Source organism: Thalia democratica, chromosome 7 (genome assembly GCF_965202585.1).
Source record: "Thalia democratica chromosome 7, ktThaDemo2.hap1.1, whole genome shotgun sequence".
Lineage (NCBI taxonomy): Eukaryota > Metazoa > Chordata > Thaliacea > Salpida > Salpidae > Thalia > Thalia democratica.
Genome location: NC_139171.1, coordinates 34,266,466 through 34,283,544, shown reverse-complemented (window position 1 = coordinate 34,283,544; position 17,079 = coordinate 34,266,466). Strand labels below are relative to the sequence as shown.

Sequence of the window (17,079 nt, the reverse complement as noted above, 5' to 3'; positions counted from 1 at the left end):
TCTTTTAAGCTACCCCAAAAGAATTGTAGTAAAATGCAAAATTTTTTCATAAGCTATGAAGACATTATAAGTTCAATTAACCACTTAAAAGATAAAATCATAAGAACGCCTGAAAACATTCCACCCTTTTAATATCAAGCATGTTATCCAATCAATAATTTTTCCACTATCATTAATATTTAATTGCTCTCTAGAACTATCTGATGTTCCTAAACAATGGAAAACATCTTTTATTATTCCTGTGCACAAGAAAGGTAATATACACGATGCGTTAAATTACAGACCAATATCTCTAACAAGTGGCTTCTCAAGAATTTATGAACATATTGTATCTGTAAAAATTCTCAATCACCTCTTTGATAACAAATTATTAACTAACAAACAGTTTGGCTTTGTCCCAAACCGCTCACCAACCATTCAACTGTTAACATGCTTACATTCTTGGTTAGTTCCTTATCTCAAAAATGAATTTACTAAAGTAGTTTATACGGATATTCAAAAAGCCTTTGATTCAGTATCACACAAAAGATTATTAAAAATTTTAAATCAGTATGGGCTATATGAAAGCTTGATTGATTGGTTTGATAACTTTTTAAATAACAGATCACAAAGAGTACTCATCAATAATACGCTTTCTGACTCTTTAACAATCTACAGTGGAGGACCACAAGGTGGTGTAGTTGGTCCCCTTCTCTTTTTAATTCATATTAATGATATTTGTTCAAACATTGATATTAAAAGTGAGTTAAGCTTATTTGCAGATGATGCAAAAATCTTTAGTCAGTCAAATACTTCATTACAACTATCTTTAGATAATATTTACATATGGTTAAAAACAAGAAAACTAAGCTTAAATCCTAGAAAATGTAAAATTCTAACCATTAACAAAAAAAAATCTTCTCCAACTGATCTCACAATCAATAACATCAAGTTACCAGAAATTAAAGTTTTTAAAGATTTTGGAATTTATATTTCCAAAGATTTGAAATGGAATGAACATATCAACTATTTATATAAGATTGCAAAAACTACATGTTATCAAATATTAAAAAGTTTTAAAACTAATTCTGCTTCAATTCTGACAAAACTATTTAAAACATACGTTCGCCCTAAACTAGAGTTTAGTACCCAAATTTGGTCACCCCGTTTAAAAAAGGATATTAACAAAATTGAATCTGTGCAAAGGAGTTTTACCCGTCATATTTGTAGTCGTTGCAACATATCTTACACATCATATAATGATAGAATGATTAAACTTGGATTGAAATCACTGGAATATAGAAGATGGGAATTTGATTTATTAACTCTTTACAAAATTATTAATGGCAAATATAAAAGTTTTTTTAACCAGTTTTTTAATTTTTCCCAAAATAAATATCAACTAAGAGGAAATAATTTGAAAATAAAATGTAAACATGATTTTAAAAACAGTCAGTGGCAAGGCGCATTTTTTCACAGAGCAAAAGCTATGTGGAACAGACTACCTCAGGATATAGTATCTTGTGAGAGGGTAGAACAATTTTGTTTAAAGCTAAAAAGATTTGATTTAAATACAATAAATACTAGTAAAATTCTCTAATTTTCCAGTATAAACAAAAGAAAAGAATATTTGTTTCCCTACGCCTCCCCCCTACAAACTTTTAGTTTACTCTTTATTTTGTAATTATGAATTTTGTTTTATAAGCGATGATTTAGACAAACTTCTTTATTGTGTGCACTAAGTAATATATAAGTTTGAATTTTTTGAATTGAATTTTTAATTTAGTTCATTTGTATATCATATTGTGTTTAATTTTGTGTTTTTATTTAAATTATGTTTATATATATATACTTTATCTTAAAGTTTTGAATATAAGTTTATTTTCTTTTTCTGTTTTTGTGTGTCCTGTTTAAGTGGCTCAGGTTTTGATCCAACATTGCAAAATATAATAATATAATAATATAATAAAAATACAACTTTGAAAAATATATATTATTTATAAAAATTAACTAAGCTTTTAACGAAACAAAGAGTTTTGTACAAAACTTTCAATGACTTTTTAAACATCTTTCTTAATCAAATGTCAGCTCTAAAAATATTTGCGATATACTGTAGTATTTTTGTTTACATACTAACAAATTTATTCATAAAGCTGTTTTAAAAGTGACAAAAATTATTTTATTGAATACCCATAGATTACAGTTTTAAAACTGGTTTGCATAAGTAATGAAAAAAGCAAACTTTAAAGCTTGTTGAAAAAATTATATTTTTGTAAATTTAAATTAATTTTTCACAGTATAACATGAAAATAAGTATGTAATGTGCAAAAAGTATGTTAAACTAAGGTTTTAAGAAAAATACAAATTTTTACACAGAATTTAATAGTCAATGACTAAACTATTTAAAAAATTTTACAACTAAAATTTGTAACCAACTTTAAACAACCTAACTTACTGTAAACATTTCAAAGTAACAAATAAACATAATTTATTACAATTCTTTAGGATTTGTTAATTTTATTGACTCATTAATATGGAAACAAAAATTAACTGTTAGTTTTAGTTTGTTAACAAAAATATATTTTAATTTTAGTATAAACTATATTTAGTTTCGTTAATTAAAGCAGATAAAGCATATATTTGAGTAGTTTTAAAATAATCTTTGCAAATTTATACACTGCTATTATTTTTTATTAATGGCTAATAATTTTCGAGACTCCTTATTATATATGAATTGAACTATGTGAAAATCTAAAGTAAGTGTTAAAGAGAAGCTAATTCAAACGCCCGTTCTCTATTAAAAGCCCTCCTCTTTGGTCCGAACCTGAAACATAAAAATGTCAAAACAACAATTTTCAAGATAAATGAAATCTAATAATAACTCACTCGATAAGCACTGATATCTCTTCTATCCTATTTTTTTTACCGCTAGCTAGCAAGCGAGATCACTCTAACTTTTTCATCAAATTGAAATTTCCGCTACCGAAAAACATCTTCACCTACGTAGGCGTTGACGTCATTCAGCAGCATTTTCTCCTCACCACTGCGACCCAACTGATCAAAACTTTTCAGGTAACAATCTGTCGGCTGCAAAACTGCAACCTCAGGTGTCCTGACTTCTTTTTTATCGACTCTTTCATCGTTTATTATCAACCGGAAGTCGTCGTCATCCGACCCTCTTTCTCCCGTCCTCCTCACGTAATCGCTCTCATTTCCGTCAATGACGACATCAAATCTGCGATACTCCGATGACGTCATCAAATCGACAAACTCGGCTGTTTTCACGCTTGGAATCTCGGAGGCAATGACGTAAGACGGCGGCTTCTGATTGGCTGCCGGTTCAATTTCCTTCTTCTTTAGGTTTTCCCGCCATTCGTCTAGCGTTTCGATGTTTTCATTGGTCGGTTGACATTTGTGCTGGTTTTGTTCCAGTTGGGTGAACCTGATACTTTCCATAACTTCGCTGCTGATCTTCGGCTCGACGTTCCCTCTCGTCTCCCTTCTGTTGTTTAATTTGAATATATTTTTAAAAATTGTTCTAAACTAGGGGTGAGCAACGTACGGCCCGCAAAGTGATAATGACTGTTCGCCGATGTTTAAAAAAATTAAGTTGAATCCGTTGCGCGAAAGGTAACATTGCAGACCGCTAGCGTGTATGTTCGACCCGCTAAACGTAATTTTAAAATTTTCAATAGATACTCTTGGATTTGAAATGAAACTCAGAATTTCCTAGGTACACAATATTTCGGGAGCTAACTTACACTAGAAGTAATGAAAAAGATCATATTGAGTTAGCAAGTTATCAAAACGAATTTGATAGTTTAGCATCTTTGTGAATTAAATAAAATTTAAATGCTCTGGCCCGCCAAGTGCTAAGTTTTTCCACATCTGATTGGCCGACCAAAACGTTGCATACCTATTTCTAAATTATACAAAACATATAACTCGTAAACTATATATAGTTTAGGGCAAGCTTAGGGCAAAAAAAAAAAGTAAATTAAAATTTGAAACGGTTAAAAATGCATGGGCAGTTGTAAAGTTAAAATTGCCTTTTCACTTTAATTGGAGTTTTTTGAGTACAAAATTGCTACAAGTAGAAAATGTACAAATGAGCGACAATAGAAACAAAAAATTTCACGCAAAAAGCCGCCGCAAAGCTGCAAATTGCTTTCGAGCCACTTCAGCTTTATAAATCATGCAAGAGAAATTTCACCTAATAAAAAGGCGGCTTTTATCAATGATGTGCATTAATTGCTGGTGTGATTTTTTTACTGACCTACATTTTGATTTGTAAATTAGAAAGTTTCTAAAAAACTGTTGGCGTTTGCACTAACTTTGAAACCCTTTATTTTAAACTAAAAAATTTCCCTTGAACTATCTAGGCCGGTTAAAATCTTAAACTCTTAAAAAAAGTTTCTTTTTCATTTATAATGCACCAATTGTTAAGTGAATTTTAAAGTTGTCACTGTCTCCTACAAACTAACTTAGTTTTGAAGCAGACAAAAAGAATAAGAGCAGTCAGAATCATCAATGGAATTATCCATACAGCTTTATCTATATAAATATTAAAAATATAAAAAAGAACGAAAATTGTTTTAATTAATTTTTCAAATATCAAGAATACTTTACTGCAATTTTATTAATTAAGGACTTTAAAAAATTGTTTTCTCGTTTTTTTTTTTTGAGTTAAATTTATTTAGGATTTATAAATAAATTTATTTTTTTATATTATTTAAAAAAACTATATAAATAACAAAACTGTTTTAATCTACAAATAATTATAAAGCTTTAACTTAATTAAAAGAAAAAAAATAACTTCTCTAAAAAACTCCACAACGAGTATAAAGTCAAGAGGTAAAAAATACTTGATAGAACTCAACATATCTTAACTATAACACAGAAAAAAAAGAAGTAGTTTGAATAATTTTTTAAATGTTCACTCTGACAAAAAAACATTTCGCTTTTTAATGCAAGCATTTAAAATTTAAATTAAATTACAAGCGTGCGAAAATTGTTAAAATTGCACGCAAATTTAATGCAAGCTGCTGCTGCAGTCTGAAACAACGCATTAGACTTCCGCGATAATTTCACTTGAAAGCTTCAGAAATAATCAATTTACTGTGTGTATAATTGCGCATTTTATGTAAAAATATTCTTGCAGCTTACAAGTAAAAAGAATATGTTTTGAAAAGTTAAGATTAAAATTAAACTTTTACGACGTTGAATAATAAATGAAAGGGATATTAATTTGAACTACGCTTGAACTTACGTAATCCCACGTTGTAATCCCGGGGGGCCAATTTAAACTCTGACCATTTTGAGCACAACACTTTATTTCCATCTGAGTTATTAATAAGTTGTTTTTTACAAAAACAGCTAATTTATAAAATAGTTAACAAATCGCAAGCAACTACGAATATTTTTATAAATGCTAGATGTTTGCATTTAAAGTTGTGAAATTTAATTAATTAATAAAACACTAAAACTTAAATAAAAAAAAGTTTATTTAGATTTATATTTTGAAACATATTTAGTTTTACTAAGTTTATTAAATTTTTATGAAACATTTAACATGTATGTAACTTGTATGTAAGTAAACATTTAATACAATTTTTCTTAAGAAATTAAAACCAACTGAAATATTAAGAGGACATTTATAAAAAATAATAGTTATCGACTACATTAAGATTCTTTATGTAATTATGACGTAATAATAGAGCTAACCGGTATTGCAAGCTGACAATTGCACTCCAGCAGTGTCGGATAAATTGAAATAGGATCTGTATGTTGGCTGGTAAAAGAAACACAGCGTCGTGGAATTATCTTTCTTAGTGCAATTTTTACCTTTGAAGTCGTTCCTCAAATAACTGTATTAATTATAAGTAGGTTTTATTACTAAAGCTTTGTTTTCTTTTAAAATCATATTGAAAAACTAGCTTCTTGAGAAAAAGTTGTTCATGTATGAACTACTAATTTTATCAAACTAAACTGTTTTTAGTTGAAATAAAAAAGTTTTTAGTTTAATAAAAAAAATATGTTACATTTTTTATGAAAAAAGAGAAAACAACTACTTGTTCGTAATTTTCATTTTGTACAATGAAACTTTTCTGTTGTTTTTGGCGTGCGCATACCAACTAATTTCGTACAAATTTTCTCCGCTTGTTTTGTTGAAATAAAATACTGGTGCATCTTCGGGAGCTATGAAATTAATAATACTTTACATCAAGTTTATTTCTAAGTAAAGTTTTTATTTGTAGATTTCGTCAAAAACTTTTTAAAAGTTTTTTAACCAAACTTTTATAGTTTTTAGGTATAAAAACCGTTTAGTTTGTTCATAAAAGAAACAAAACTTTATTGTTTTTTATTCCGACCTGTTATTTTTGTGGTGAAATTGTACACAGTGTAATTTCCTTGCTGTATGTTCATGTAATTCTGCCTTATTTTTAATTGATACGTTGTATTAGGCTTCAAATCATATATGGTGAAAATTTTACTTGTCACTTGCCTTATGCTGTCTGAAATAACAATTGCTTCTTTTAGCTTTGAGTAAATATTTAAAAACATTGATGCAAAAACAAGTTTGTCGTTATGTTTAACTAATGGTTATCCATCGAAAATCAGCTAACTTTTATTTTCTTGTTCATTTATTTCCTTGTAAAAATACTCATACCCTGATTGAAAAGACAATTTTTGATCTGTGATTAAAACTTTGGTGCTGTTTCCAAAAACTTCACTAAATTCTATTTGTACAGAACCTAATAAATTAAATCGGAATTTATTTTTAATTTTAAATTTGTTTTCCTTTGCTTGAGCAGTTATTTAAATATAAACTAGCAACTAAACACTTTAGAAGGAAAGTTTGCTTGTTTACAAGCTATTTAATTCGGATTTAAAACTCAGTTACTTATTTAAAGCAGTTAGTTGCATTATTGTTTATTTTAAATGTTTAGTAGGAATATGGTAAGAAATGCATAGTAAACCAAATATCAAGGAAAATTTTAAAGTTTCAATATTTAAGTTAAAGTGATTAGTGTTATAGTCATAATTAATATTTTAAAAGTCTACGTTTATTTATCTGAATGGTTGTTTAGTCAAAAAATATTTTTATAAGTATAAATTTGAAATTCTCATTTATAAATATTAAAAACCAAAACAAACTTTTAAGCTGCATATACTTCAATTGGCATGGATTTACTAATTGATTATGAACTTGTGAGTAAATACTAATTTGATAAACCGCGCAATCCTGTTTAGTTAAATTAGTTACACTATATTTTATCTCATTACATCTTGCGTTTTGAAAGTTTAATTACGTCAAAAGTTTACAGATAAAGTATTTAATATGACTACAAATTTAAAATTACTTTGCTTTATTAAAAAAACTACAAATCTAAATTCTTTCATTAATAAAGAATTTCAACAACTTTTATTATCTATTTTTCATATATCAAATTTTTTTGGTACTTTTCTAATGTAAAATTTAAATAAAGATACCTCCAAGTAGTTAATTGTTTCGTTTTTGATGGACTTTTCAAAACTATTTGAGTTTACGAAAATATCTTTCGATGAGTTCTTGTTGGTGTCTTTAACATTAACAAGGTAATTATCGGGTTTTTTCACAGAAGCTTTCCAATACAAAAAAGCTGCATTTTTTATAATTTTCTTAATGCTACATTCTTTAATGACAAAACCTGCATTTAAAGTTTTAAAAGATTTGAAATAGTTTAGTTTGTTAAAAACTGAACAAAAATGTTCTAAATTAGTTTACTAGTTATGTGTAATGTAATAGTGTAAGTAATAAGCTTTGTATTTTAAAATAAATTTAAATTAGCAAAGATTTTATAACTTGTGTTTAAAATTTAGTCAAAAACTATTAAGCAATATTAAAACGACAAAAAACACGCTCAAAAGGTTAGGTCCATGGACCTGGTTTACAAAAACCTTTCGGTTATCAAGTCGCACACCAGAACAGTTTAAGTTCATGCTCAGGACTATATACGCAGAGTAATATACGCAAAATTAATAAACTTGAATAAAAACTGATGGGAGAATATCAACTTTAGGCGTAATAAAATAATAAACTGTGAACAAATTCAACCTATAAAAGCTGAAATGCTGTTTTATACTTGCTATTAGGAGTTTAGCCGTGTGCTGGAATAAATACTTTACGTGTATATTTAATTAACCTGGAGTACAAACAGATTAGTATTCAGATTGAAATACTTAAAACATACTTTCTATACTTTACTAAACGCAATAGTTCATACTTTAGCAAAAACATTTTAGCACTTTGAATTCTTAACTTTTAGCAGTGTTTAATAACTAGTGAATATTTAAACCTAATACATTATATATAACCCTATCAACATAATGGGTCACTATTTTAGTTACACATGGTTTCTTAAAGCGAAGCTTTTAAAAAAACTTATCAATTAAAAAAGCTGTAAGTTTGACAAAAACAAAAAAGTTTAGACATTTTTTAACAATTGTATTAAGATTATTTGAAACTACAAACCTGAGATTTTATTTTTATTTCGTTTTGATTTAGATGAGCTAACTTTATGTGAATATCATTCTAGATTACTCTCATATTTCTAGATTAAGTTTCATAAACAAAAAATGAAATATAAAGGTTTCAATTTACATCTGATAAAGCTCTTAAAAATGAATTGTTAGATGTAGGCTTTTATTTTGTTTAAAAAGAATACAAAACAATTTTTCTTCAAACCAACTTTGAGATATGGCGCAAACGTCAAAGTCGATAATTTGAGATTCAGGCAAAGAAACTCCAGCTTGGTTCGAGCTTTTTACTGTAACATTAATTACACTTTCTCTTGGTAAATAACTTTCAACTGTGATATAATTGTTTGTTGTTTTTGCTTTAATGATTTCCCGTTTCGTTAATTTGTTTGTTTTATTGAGCGATACCAGGTACTCTTCAATTATGCCGCTTTTCTGTTGGTTTTTTATTAAGTATTAGTTAGTATTACAAAATTTTATTAGTATGAACTTATTATTCGGGTTAACAAAGTATTAGGAGAATCTAGAAGTTATACCTTAACAAAAATGTTTATATAAAAAGTAATTAAGTTTTTTACCTTCCAACTTAACAACAGCTTTTGTCCCTTGCCAGCATGTGAATGCAAGCAGGTTGCATTGACAAACGGTCGAAACGGTTTTTCATCCAGCGCGGTGACCGGAGCTATGTAAATATCAAAGTTATAAATAACCTTGCGACGGTTGAGCAAATTTACACAAGCGCAGTCTTGTGTTTGCTCGCAAAAGTAAATAAAAGTTTGAAGTTGCAAATTGAGCATGTTTGAAATACCTGTCAAGTGGTGAACTTGCGCGTGCTTGCTGTGCAAAACCGGCCCTTCGTCGTGTATGTAGTTGGAATAAGTGACCCGTATGTAGTACAGAGACGCCTCGTCGAGGTTCAAGTCAACTGTGGTGTTGTGCTTCCCTTTTGCTTGTCGCGTGTTGCTAGTTGTATCTCCCTGTAGTGTAAAAAGTATATGAAAGCTTTATGATTGTCTACTAATGTTTTAAAGGAAAAACAGTTAGTAAAAAGCATTTAAAATAATTATATAAAACATATACTAAAAAAAAAATTTTAATTTTAAAGATAACTGTTTTAAGTCAAGTTTGAATAAAAAACACACTCGAACATGTTAAAAAGACTTACCTGCGTGGACTTCCAGTAAGTAACGAAATACCAGAAGTAAGTAGCCTTGCCATTCTTCCACGCTTCAGCAGTGCATTTCGGCAAACTGATGTTCACTCTGACTTTTGTCGCGTTGAGACTTGTTAAAGATACATCAGGTGGCTTTTGATCGACTTTGAATGGTTTTATAAAAAAAAAATTAAATGCTTACTCAAATCAATTAGTTAAAACAAAGTGTTGTAAATCTATAATATATTTAAAATGTTGATAGATAAATAATTTATAAAGTACTATAAACTAGTAGAAGCTCAAAACTATAGTAAAATTACGTGAAGTATATAAAAACTTTTCAGTCATCGAGCTGTACACCGTTTATTTACTTTAACTATTGCGAGCTAGATAAAAACAAGACTTTTTAATATTGCAGACTTAATTGTTTTTAAGTATAAGGAGAAGAAAAAACATGCTTAATATAAATCAGCTTGACATAACAAGTTAATGCTATCAAAAAACTGGTATAATTTTTGCTAAGGTGAACAAACTTGGACGTTAAAAGTATTTTATATCCTCCAAAACCTATACTGTAACTTAAATCTAGGAGCTTCGAAAGAAATAGTACTCTCTTTATTTATTTTAAGCTATCAAGTTTTTACAACTTTAAATTTAAATCCATATCTACAAACTTTACTGTAAGGAGATAAATCATCTACGTAGATACAAAAGCACAATGAAACAACAATACATACTCTACTTTAACTTGCTTATAAAAATAAAGTACTCTTATATTCTTTACAATCTATAAACTAATGTAAAAAAAGTTTTAGAATAAATGTTTACTTTTTTATAGGAAGTTGTATAAATTAAATAGTCAAACATTTAATACACTTTTGATAAACATAACCGAAAAAAAATCTTACCGAATTTGCAAGGGTCGTACTTGATGGTAGTTGGGCACAACCTTCTCGGACTCAAAGGTCGGACGGCCACCATGTGGTGAAGGGTGCTGTCATGGTCCAAATACAAACTGCACTTCGGATCGCTCTTCATCAGACTAATGCTGCCCACGCACTTTTCATCATCACATTTCACTTGTTTCACGCTGAACATTATAAGTTTAGTAAAAAGCAATGTGTGACGCATGTGTATTTTGTTTAAAATTTCACTTTAGTGTTCTATTTATGTTGTTTTTGGTTAATTGAGCTTGATGTTCCTACCTGTCCAATTAAAACGTTGTATCAACTAGCATGTTTTTACATCTAAAGGTTATTCGTTAGAGAATATTCTTAAAATTGATTTCTAGTTAGTTCCGAATATTGTTTTAGTAACGTGTTTTAAAGAATTGAGTGAATTTATTAGCATAAAAGTAGTATTAAAAATATTGTTTTTTTTTCAGTTGAGTTGTAAATGTGTAATGAAACCTTTGTTTTTCAAAAAGTCCTAAAAGTTTAGTAGAAAAACAAAAGTTATTGCTTAAAATTTCAGAAATTTAAATATAGCAAGTAACATAAAAACTGATATTTTTTGACGTGCATTTTTAATGGATATGAGCTTTAAACTTTTAACAGCATTTACGAAGTGTAAAAATTTTAAATCCCTTGTATTTTTTTTTGTCTTCAAGATTATTTGATAAACTAAATTCAATCAATATATAAGTTATAAACCTTTGTTTTTTTATATTTTTTAGTTTTAAAAACCTAAAGAACACTATTATGTGTGCGCAACTTTTAATAGTTTAAAATATACTCTTAATAAATTGAAATATAAAAATGTTTTGTTTGTTAAATATTTTGTTGGTGATTAAAAGCTTTCTATACTCAATATTTAACAATACTTACTTTGTGTAACGTTTGTGAATTCCTTGTAACTTTCGTTTTTAATATCTATTACATTACTAGACTTTAATCAATATTAAAACTTATTTAGTTATTAATTGGTTTTGTTTTAATACAGTTTTATAAAATTTAAACATTGCTGTTTTGCAAACTTTAACAAATAAAATATACAATCAAAAAAAAAAACAAAATAAAAAATAAAGGTTTAAATTTTTAGAGGTTATTGAATAGTTCAATACCCAGCAGATTAATTTATTCTCCGTCATTTTACTACCTCAATATTTTATTTTTTGTTGCTGATAAAATTTAACTAACTCATAGTCAACTAATTTAACTAAATCAAGTTATAGCGTATAAAATAAAGATTGCTAATATTCAATGCCTTGTTTGTTTAAAGAGATTTAACAGTTTTTTCAAGCAAATTTAGAATTCTGTGAGTTTCTGGAATAAATTCTCTATCAGTTGAAACATATCGATTTTTTTCTCCACAGCAAACAAAGGAAGAGGCGTACTAAAGCTGTATTTTATTTAGATATATTTTTTTGCCATTCAGTGTAAGAATAAATATGTTTTTTTATAAATAGTATTTGTTCATAATTTTTTAGCAACTACACTAAATACTTTGAAGTTATGAAAATTTGTTTGTACTAACTATAAGAATGCTTGTCTAATAGGTCTAAATCAAATTGATTATTTTTATTGTAAAATAAACAATATCTTGTTCAAACCAATAAACTGAATAATTTGAATTTTTCTGTAGTTTTTTCATGCGTTTAAAAACTTTAAATTTACTTAAAAACGCTTTAAGTACATTTAAAAAAATAAATTTATTTCTACCATAAAAGGTTAAAAGACGCTTTAAATGAAAAATTTGGACAAGTAAAACTAAAAAATTACTGATACTGCAGAATTTTTATCAAAAGTAAACAAAAATTTTACGAAATTTTGTCTTAGATATAAAACAAAGCAAAACAATTCATGTCAAACTCTTTCGAGCTCGACTTAAAAACAAAAAAATTTATTATCTAACCATTCAGGCAGCCTTTTCAAGTCGTCTAATTCTTTGGCTAGAAAAAGAGAGTAGTTTGCAACGTTGGGTATTTTGTTCCAGTGGCAAGTTATGGTGGTGTTTATGTCGTCTAAATTTTCATCCCACAATTTCCACAGGCAGGCATGCATGCAGTAGTTGCATGGCAACGTGCAACTCAAACCGCTGACATGTGATTTTTCACACTCTTCATCTGCTTTAAAGCGTGTAAATTTTACTATATTAAACTACATTTACTAATTTTAGTTTATCCAAATAGAAAAAATAAAGTGTTGAAAAAAGGAAATAAAAAATACAAACCACACGTATATATATTGGCATGCGGCTTAAAAAATTCTTACAAAACCTTCATATGAAAACGCGTCTACTTGCAATCTTAATGTGAGTGCAAACACGTGCGTCGGTTAAGAGCAATGAAAAGTTGACTGTTACCGCGGTTTGTCATCGTTATATAAGCTTTGTAATTTTTACTTTTTACTTGAGTATTAAAATGTTCTAAATTTGTTTACAAAGTTCTCTACTTAACTTAACTATTTTGTTTCAAATTAAACGAAAATTAAAATGATTTAAAAACATTAATAGCTTTAAAAAAAACTTACAGTTTAAATGTTCAGACTTTGAAGACTGCATGAAAAGTATCCAAAGATAAGTAATATAGATAAATTTGTTTGAACTCTTCATTAGTTTTGTTTACATATGTAACTTTCATGTGTACACACAAATATTGATAAAAAACTAAAGTAAAAAAATACACAATTAGTTTTACATTTAAACTCAAACGAATAGTAAAAAAAAAGTGACTGCTTTAATATAATAAAAAATTTGATAATTCTGAGATTTATTCTTTTTCTAGCTAAAAACAAACAAAACCTAAAAATATAGTTAAAAAAATTTCAACTACTCTAAAGTTTCGATTGTACTTGAGCAGTAGCGGTTGCTACAAAGTGAATTTAATGTTCAAACTGTTCTGAGAGCTCATACATTTTCCTTTCTCCTAAACGCACTACGTAGTGCCTATGTGTCTTGGCCGTGAAACTCTTGTGTATTTTGTTTGCTAGCATTAATTGTGTGCGGAGCGACTAGACTTTTTTAGTGAGCTATATTGCTTTGTAAAAGGTGTAAAATTAACTGCCATATAAACATTGTAAGTTCTTTTGTATCGGGTAAACACAGAGGTAAGTGCTTATTGAAAAATTACTATTTGCGATGAAGGAGTAGTCTTGGGGACATCAGTTAAACATTAATGACACATTTAAAACACTAATTTTAAGTTTTCTAGCGGTAAAGTTTTAATTTTGAATTGTTTTTATTTTAAGATATGTTAAGTCAGCAAAACAATATTACGGTTTTTTTTTCATACAAATTGTAAATATTAACAATATTGTCAAACTGTTTTTATTAATAATAAATGTAAGACTTATAATTATGTTGTTTTTCGCCGAATTTTTATTTTTATATTAATCAAATATTAAGTAATTAAGCTGACTTCATACATTATAACAGATTGAAAATAAAAGCGCATTCTTTATTTATTACTTGATGTGTAATTTGTCGTCAATGGATATTTTTCGGTCGAAAAGATCTTAGTGAAGCGTGCAATCAAGCAAAGACCAACAAAAATCAGTTTCGTGTTTTAAGAAATGAAGCGAAAGGCATCCGATAAAAATCTTAAGCTTTACATTAATCAAACTTTCGATAAATTGCTTGTTGATAATGTCTTTCACATTTTATCGCATCAGTAATACTTATCAGCTTAAACACTGTGTTAGATCTTAAAGTGTACTTTGAAGATTATTTGAAAGCCATCATTTTAATATAAAGATTTATTTGTCCCCTTAGATTTATTTAAACAGACATGTGATTAAAAAGTGAAGGAAAGCCGTCTAGTTAATTTTCTCTTACTTTAATTCTGATTGACAGGCGCTATTATTTCCTTGCTTCTTATTGCAAAATAAACAAAATTCGCTTTAAAAGTCAACACACATCGCCATAAAAAAATTACAAGTCTCTTATTGCTTTAAACAAAGCTTTCAATTAAAAATACTTTTCTGCTAGCAGCTAACTAATTGTAGGTCACACTAAGGGGTGGGCGGTAATCGATTGGAAGGAAGCCCAACTCTTTCAAGTCGGTTCCTGCGGCTGCCCACAACGACAAAAAGCGCCAAATTGGTACAGAACGAAATTGAAGCTCGACGCCTTCTTCTGTTTGTTTGCATCATTTCAAAACCAAGTGCACCACAGTGCGGATAAAATTTTGTCGTCGATAAGACTGAAGTTAAGATATAGTGTACAATTTTTATGTTTATTAGTAACTTTTTATTAAAATTAAAAGTTTAAGTTGACTTATTGATTAATGGTTTGAACACAACATTGCTTGTACAAAACAATTTTTTAATGATCTGACTTACACTTATAATGTCATAACTTTTGTTTTTAACAGTTTTGAGAAGCTATTTTGTAGTAATTCTATGTTTGTATATTTTATGTTTATTTTGTTTACAATAAAAGCAGCTAAAAACAACCTTAAAAATTTCCAATTATAATTTTTCATTGTCTACCGCTTTCAGACTTATTTCAAACTGTAGTTGATTTAACTAATGTATGCTGAGGAAGTGCTGATTTTAATAGGAAAATATAAAGTATTGCAAAGTTAGTTTTTTTTTTGTGAATTTTTAGGTTTAAATAGAGCAGAGGAAAATAAAGTAAACTAAAAGTTATTTGTCAGAAGTTTAAACGTTATTATAACTTTTTTTCATTTTAGAGGAACATTCTTTTATTTTATATTACACTCTATATAAAAAAAAAATTTTTTTTGTTATGCCTTCTACCAGTTAAATATACTAAACGATTACACCTGTGTTGTGCAGATTTAATGGACTTATACTTAGGAAAATACAAGTTATGAAAACTAAGATAGCTTTAAAAAATTTCAAAGTAAATTTTAAATAAACTTATAAAAAAGAACTTTTAATTATAAGCACAAGTAGTAATGGCTCTATAAAGTTTTCGTACAAAGCTACAATAAGTAAGTTAATAATAAAAAACAAAGTTATTACTTAATTTTTGTGAATAACGAAGAAAATCAAGCCCCACGACTTATTTCAAACTGCATCTAGTGCAAGGAAGATTGCCGTCTGCTATTGGAAGATTGCAACATTTAAGTCGTGTTTATGGGCGATTGGTCAGCTCAGGGATTACCCAACAATGCTTGCGGGATTACCGATCCAAACAACCGGTTGCTAAGCAGCAGTCTCGCTTCTGTGATTTCGCCCATTTGTCACGTTCCCCTTCCCGCATCACGAACTGAACATAATTCGTAATTTGCTCACCTGCCCAAGGTTTAAAATTAGATTTTTTGTGGAACCGTTGATGCTGTTAGTTTGTTTTGCAGAAAAACTACTTCAGTTTTTTATGTTAATTTTTAAACTATTACTTAATGAAGCAAGAGTAAAACAAAATTTGGCTTTAAGTTGTTGTTAGGTACTAACGTTTAGATTAACTAACAATTATAAATTTAAACACTTAGTATGTCGGTATATCATATAAATCTTTATTAACCTGTTATGCTACATATATATTAATTATCATTTAAAAATACAAGTTCGGTTTATAAATATTTTTTTTTAATTAAAAAGTTGCTGAACTAATTGCTGAACTAACATCTAGAAACCAAAAACCTTTAAAAATAATGAACAAACCTTCAGATAAACTGGTATAAACAATTAAAAATAGTTTACTATATAGCACTGTTGTACTATGGGTAAATTAAATTTGCTAAACAATATAAGTTTATTAAACAGTCATCAGTGAGTTAACGTTTTTTGACGTCTTCATATGCTAACATTAACATATATGGAAAAATATTCGACTCGTGCAATTAACTTATTTATAAAAAGTAAAAAATTTTATGATAAATTTAAGTAATAAAAAACATTTAAACATTTTTGGTCTCTAATAAGTAAACAGTTTACGAATACTCATTTAAAACTTAAATTAAACCTTGATAAAAGATTTAAAAAAAAAAAAGTAAAGCTTAAAAAGTTAAACTAATATTAGTGAATGATTTATGAAACAAATGCCAGCTTAGTTAAATACTTCTTCTTAACTCATGTAAATGATGGCTGTTCTTAAAATGTATTTTTTAGTTAAATTGACTTCCTTTTATTATAAATAAATCTTGTCGTTTAATTATGATTTTTTTTTCTTATCTGATAAAAAAACAAATTTTATAAAAATGGAGGCTTTCGTATGTAAACTTATTAAAAAAACAACACTTATTTCTAAAAAATATACTTCTAAAATAGTATAATTAGTAAAATGTAGTCGTACCACAACATGTAGTATTACATTTTGAGCTTTATGAATAACAGTTGTTTTAGTCTTTGAATCGTAGGTATAAAAGCATAGTATTAAAAAATTAACAACTACTTAAAGTTGGTATTACTGAACAAATTTTACTTGCATGTAGCTCGAAAACTTTACATAACTCACAGTGTTTTGAAAAACCTAGTAACTAAAGCTTAATAATTGTGATAAAATGAATAGGTTAAGAGTTT

The 17,079-nt window shown here is 27.8% G+C and overlaps 1 protein-coding gene across 4 annotated transcripts; it reads right to left on the bottom strand.

Moving 5' to 3' along the window:
- Positions 1-2,595: 2,595 nt before the first annotated feature.
- LOC145840256 (uncharacterized) lies at positions 2,596-13,260 on the bottom strand. Of its 4 annotated transcripts, none has more exons than XM_082947446.1 (17): positions 13,123-13,260; positions 12,506-12,719; positions 10,561-10,742; positions 9,665-9,816; positions 9,308-9,476; positions 9,078-9,181; positions 8,712-8,934; positions 7,474-7,670; positions 7,138-7,225; positions 6,606-6,734; positions 6,351-6,494; positions 6,051-6,177; positions 5,704-5,846; positions 5,249-5,320; positions 4,464-4,533; positions 2,866-3,481; positions 2,596-2,803 (listed from the first exon to the last, which is right to left on the bottom strand). In XM_082947446.1, exons 1-16 carry the CDS (start codon positions 13,202-13,204, stop codon positions 2,959-2,961), a joined length of 2,619 nt encoding a protein of 872 aa, XP_082803572.1. In that variant the 5' UTR covers positions 13,205-13,260; the 3' UTR covers positions 2,596-2,803; positions 2,866-2,958. The 4 variants fall into 4 exon arrangements, with proteins under 4 accessions (XP_082803572.1, XP_082803574.1, XP_082803573.1 ...); XM_082947448.1 differs by having other exon boundaries at positions 7,474-7,622; XM_082947447.1 differs by having other exon boundaries at positions 12,506-12,716; positions 13,123-13,259.
- Positions 13,261-17,079: the final 3,819 nt, after the last annotated feature.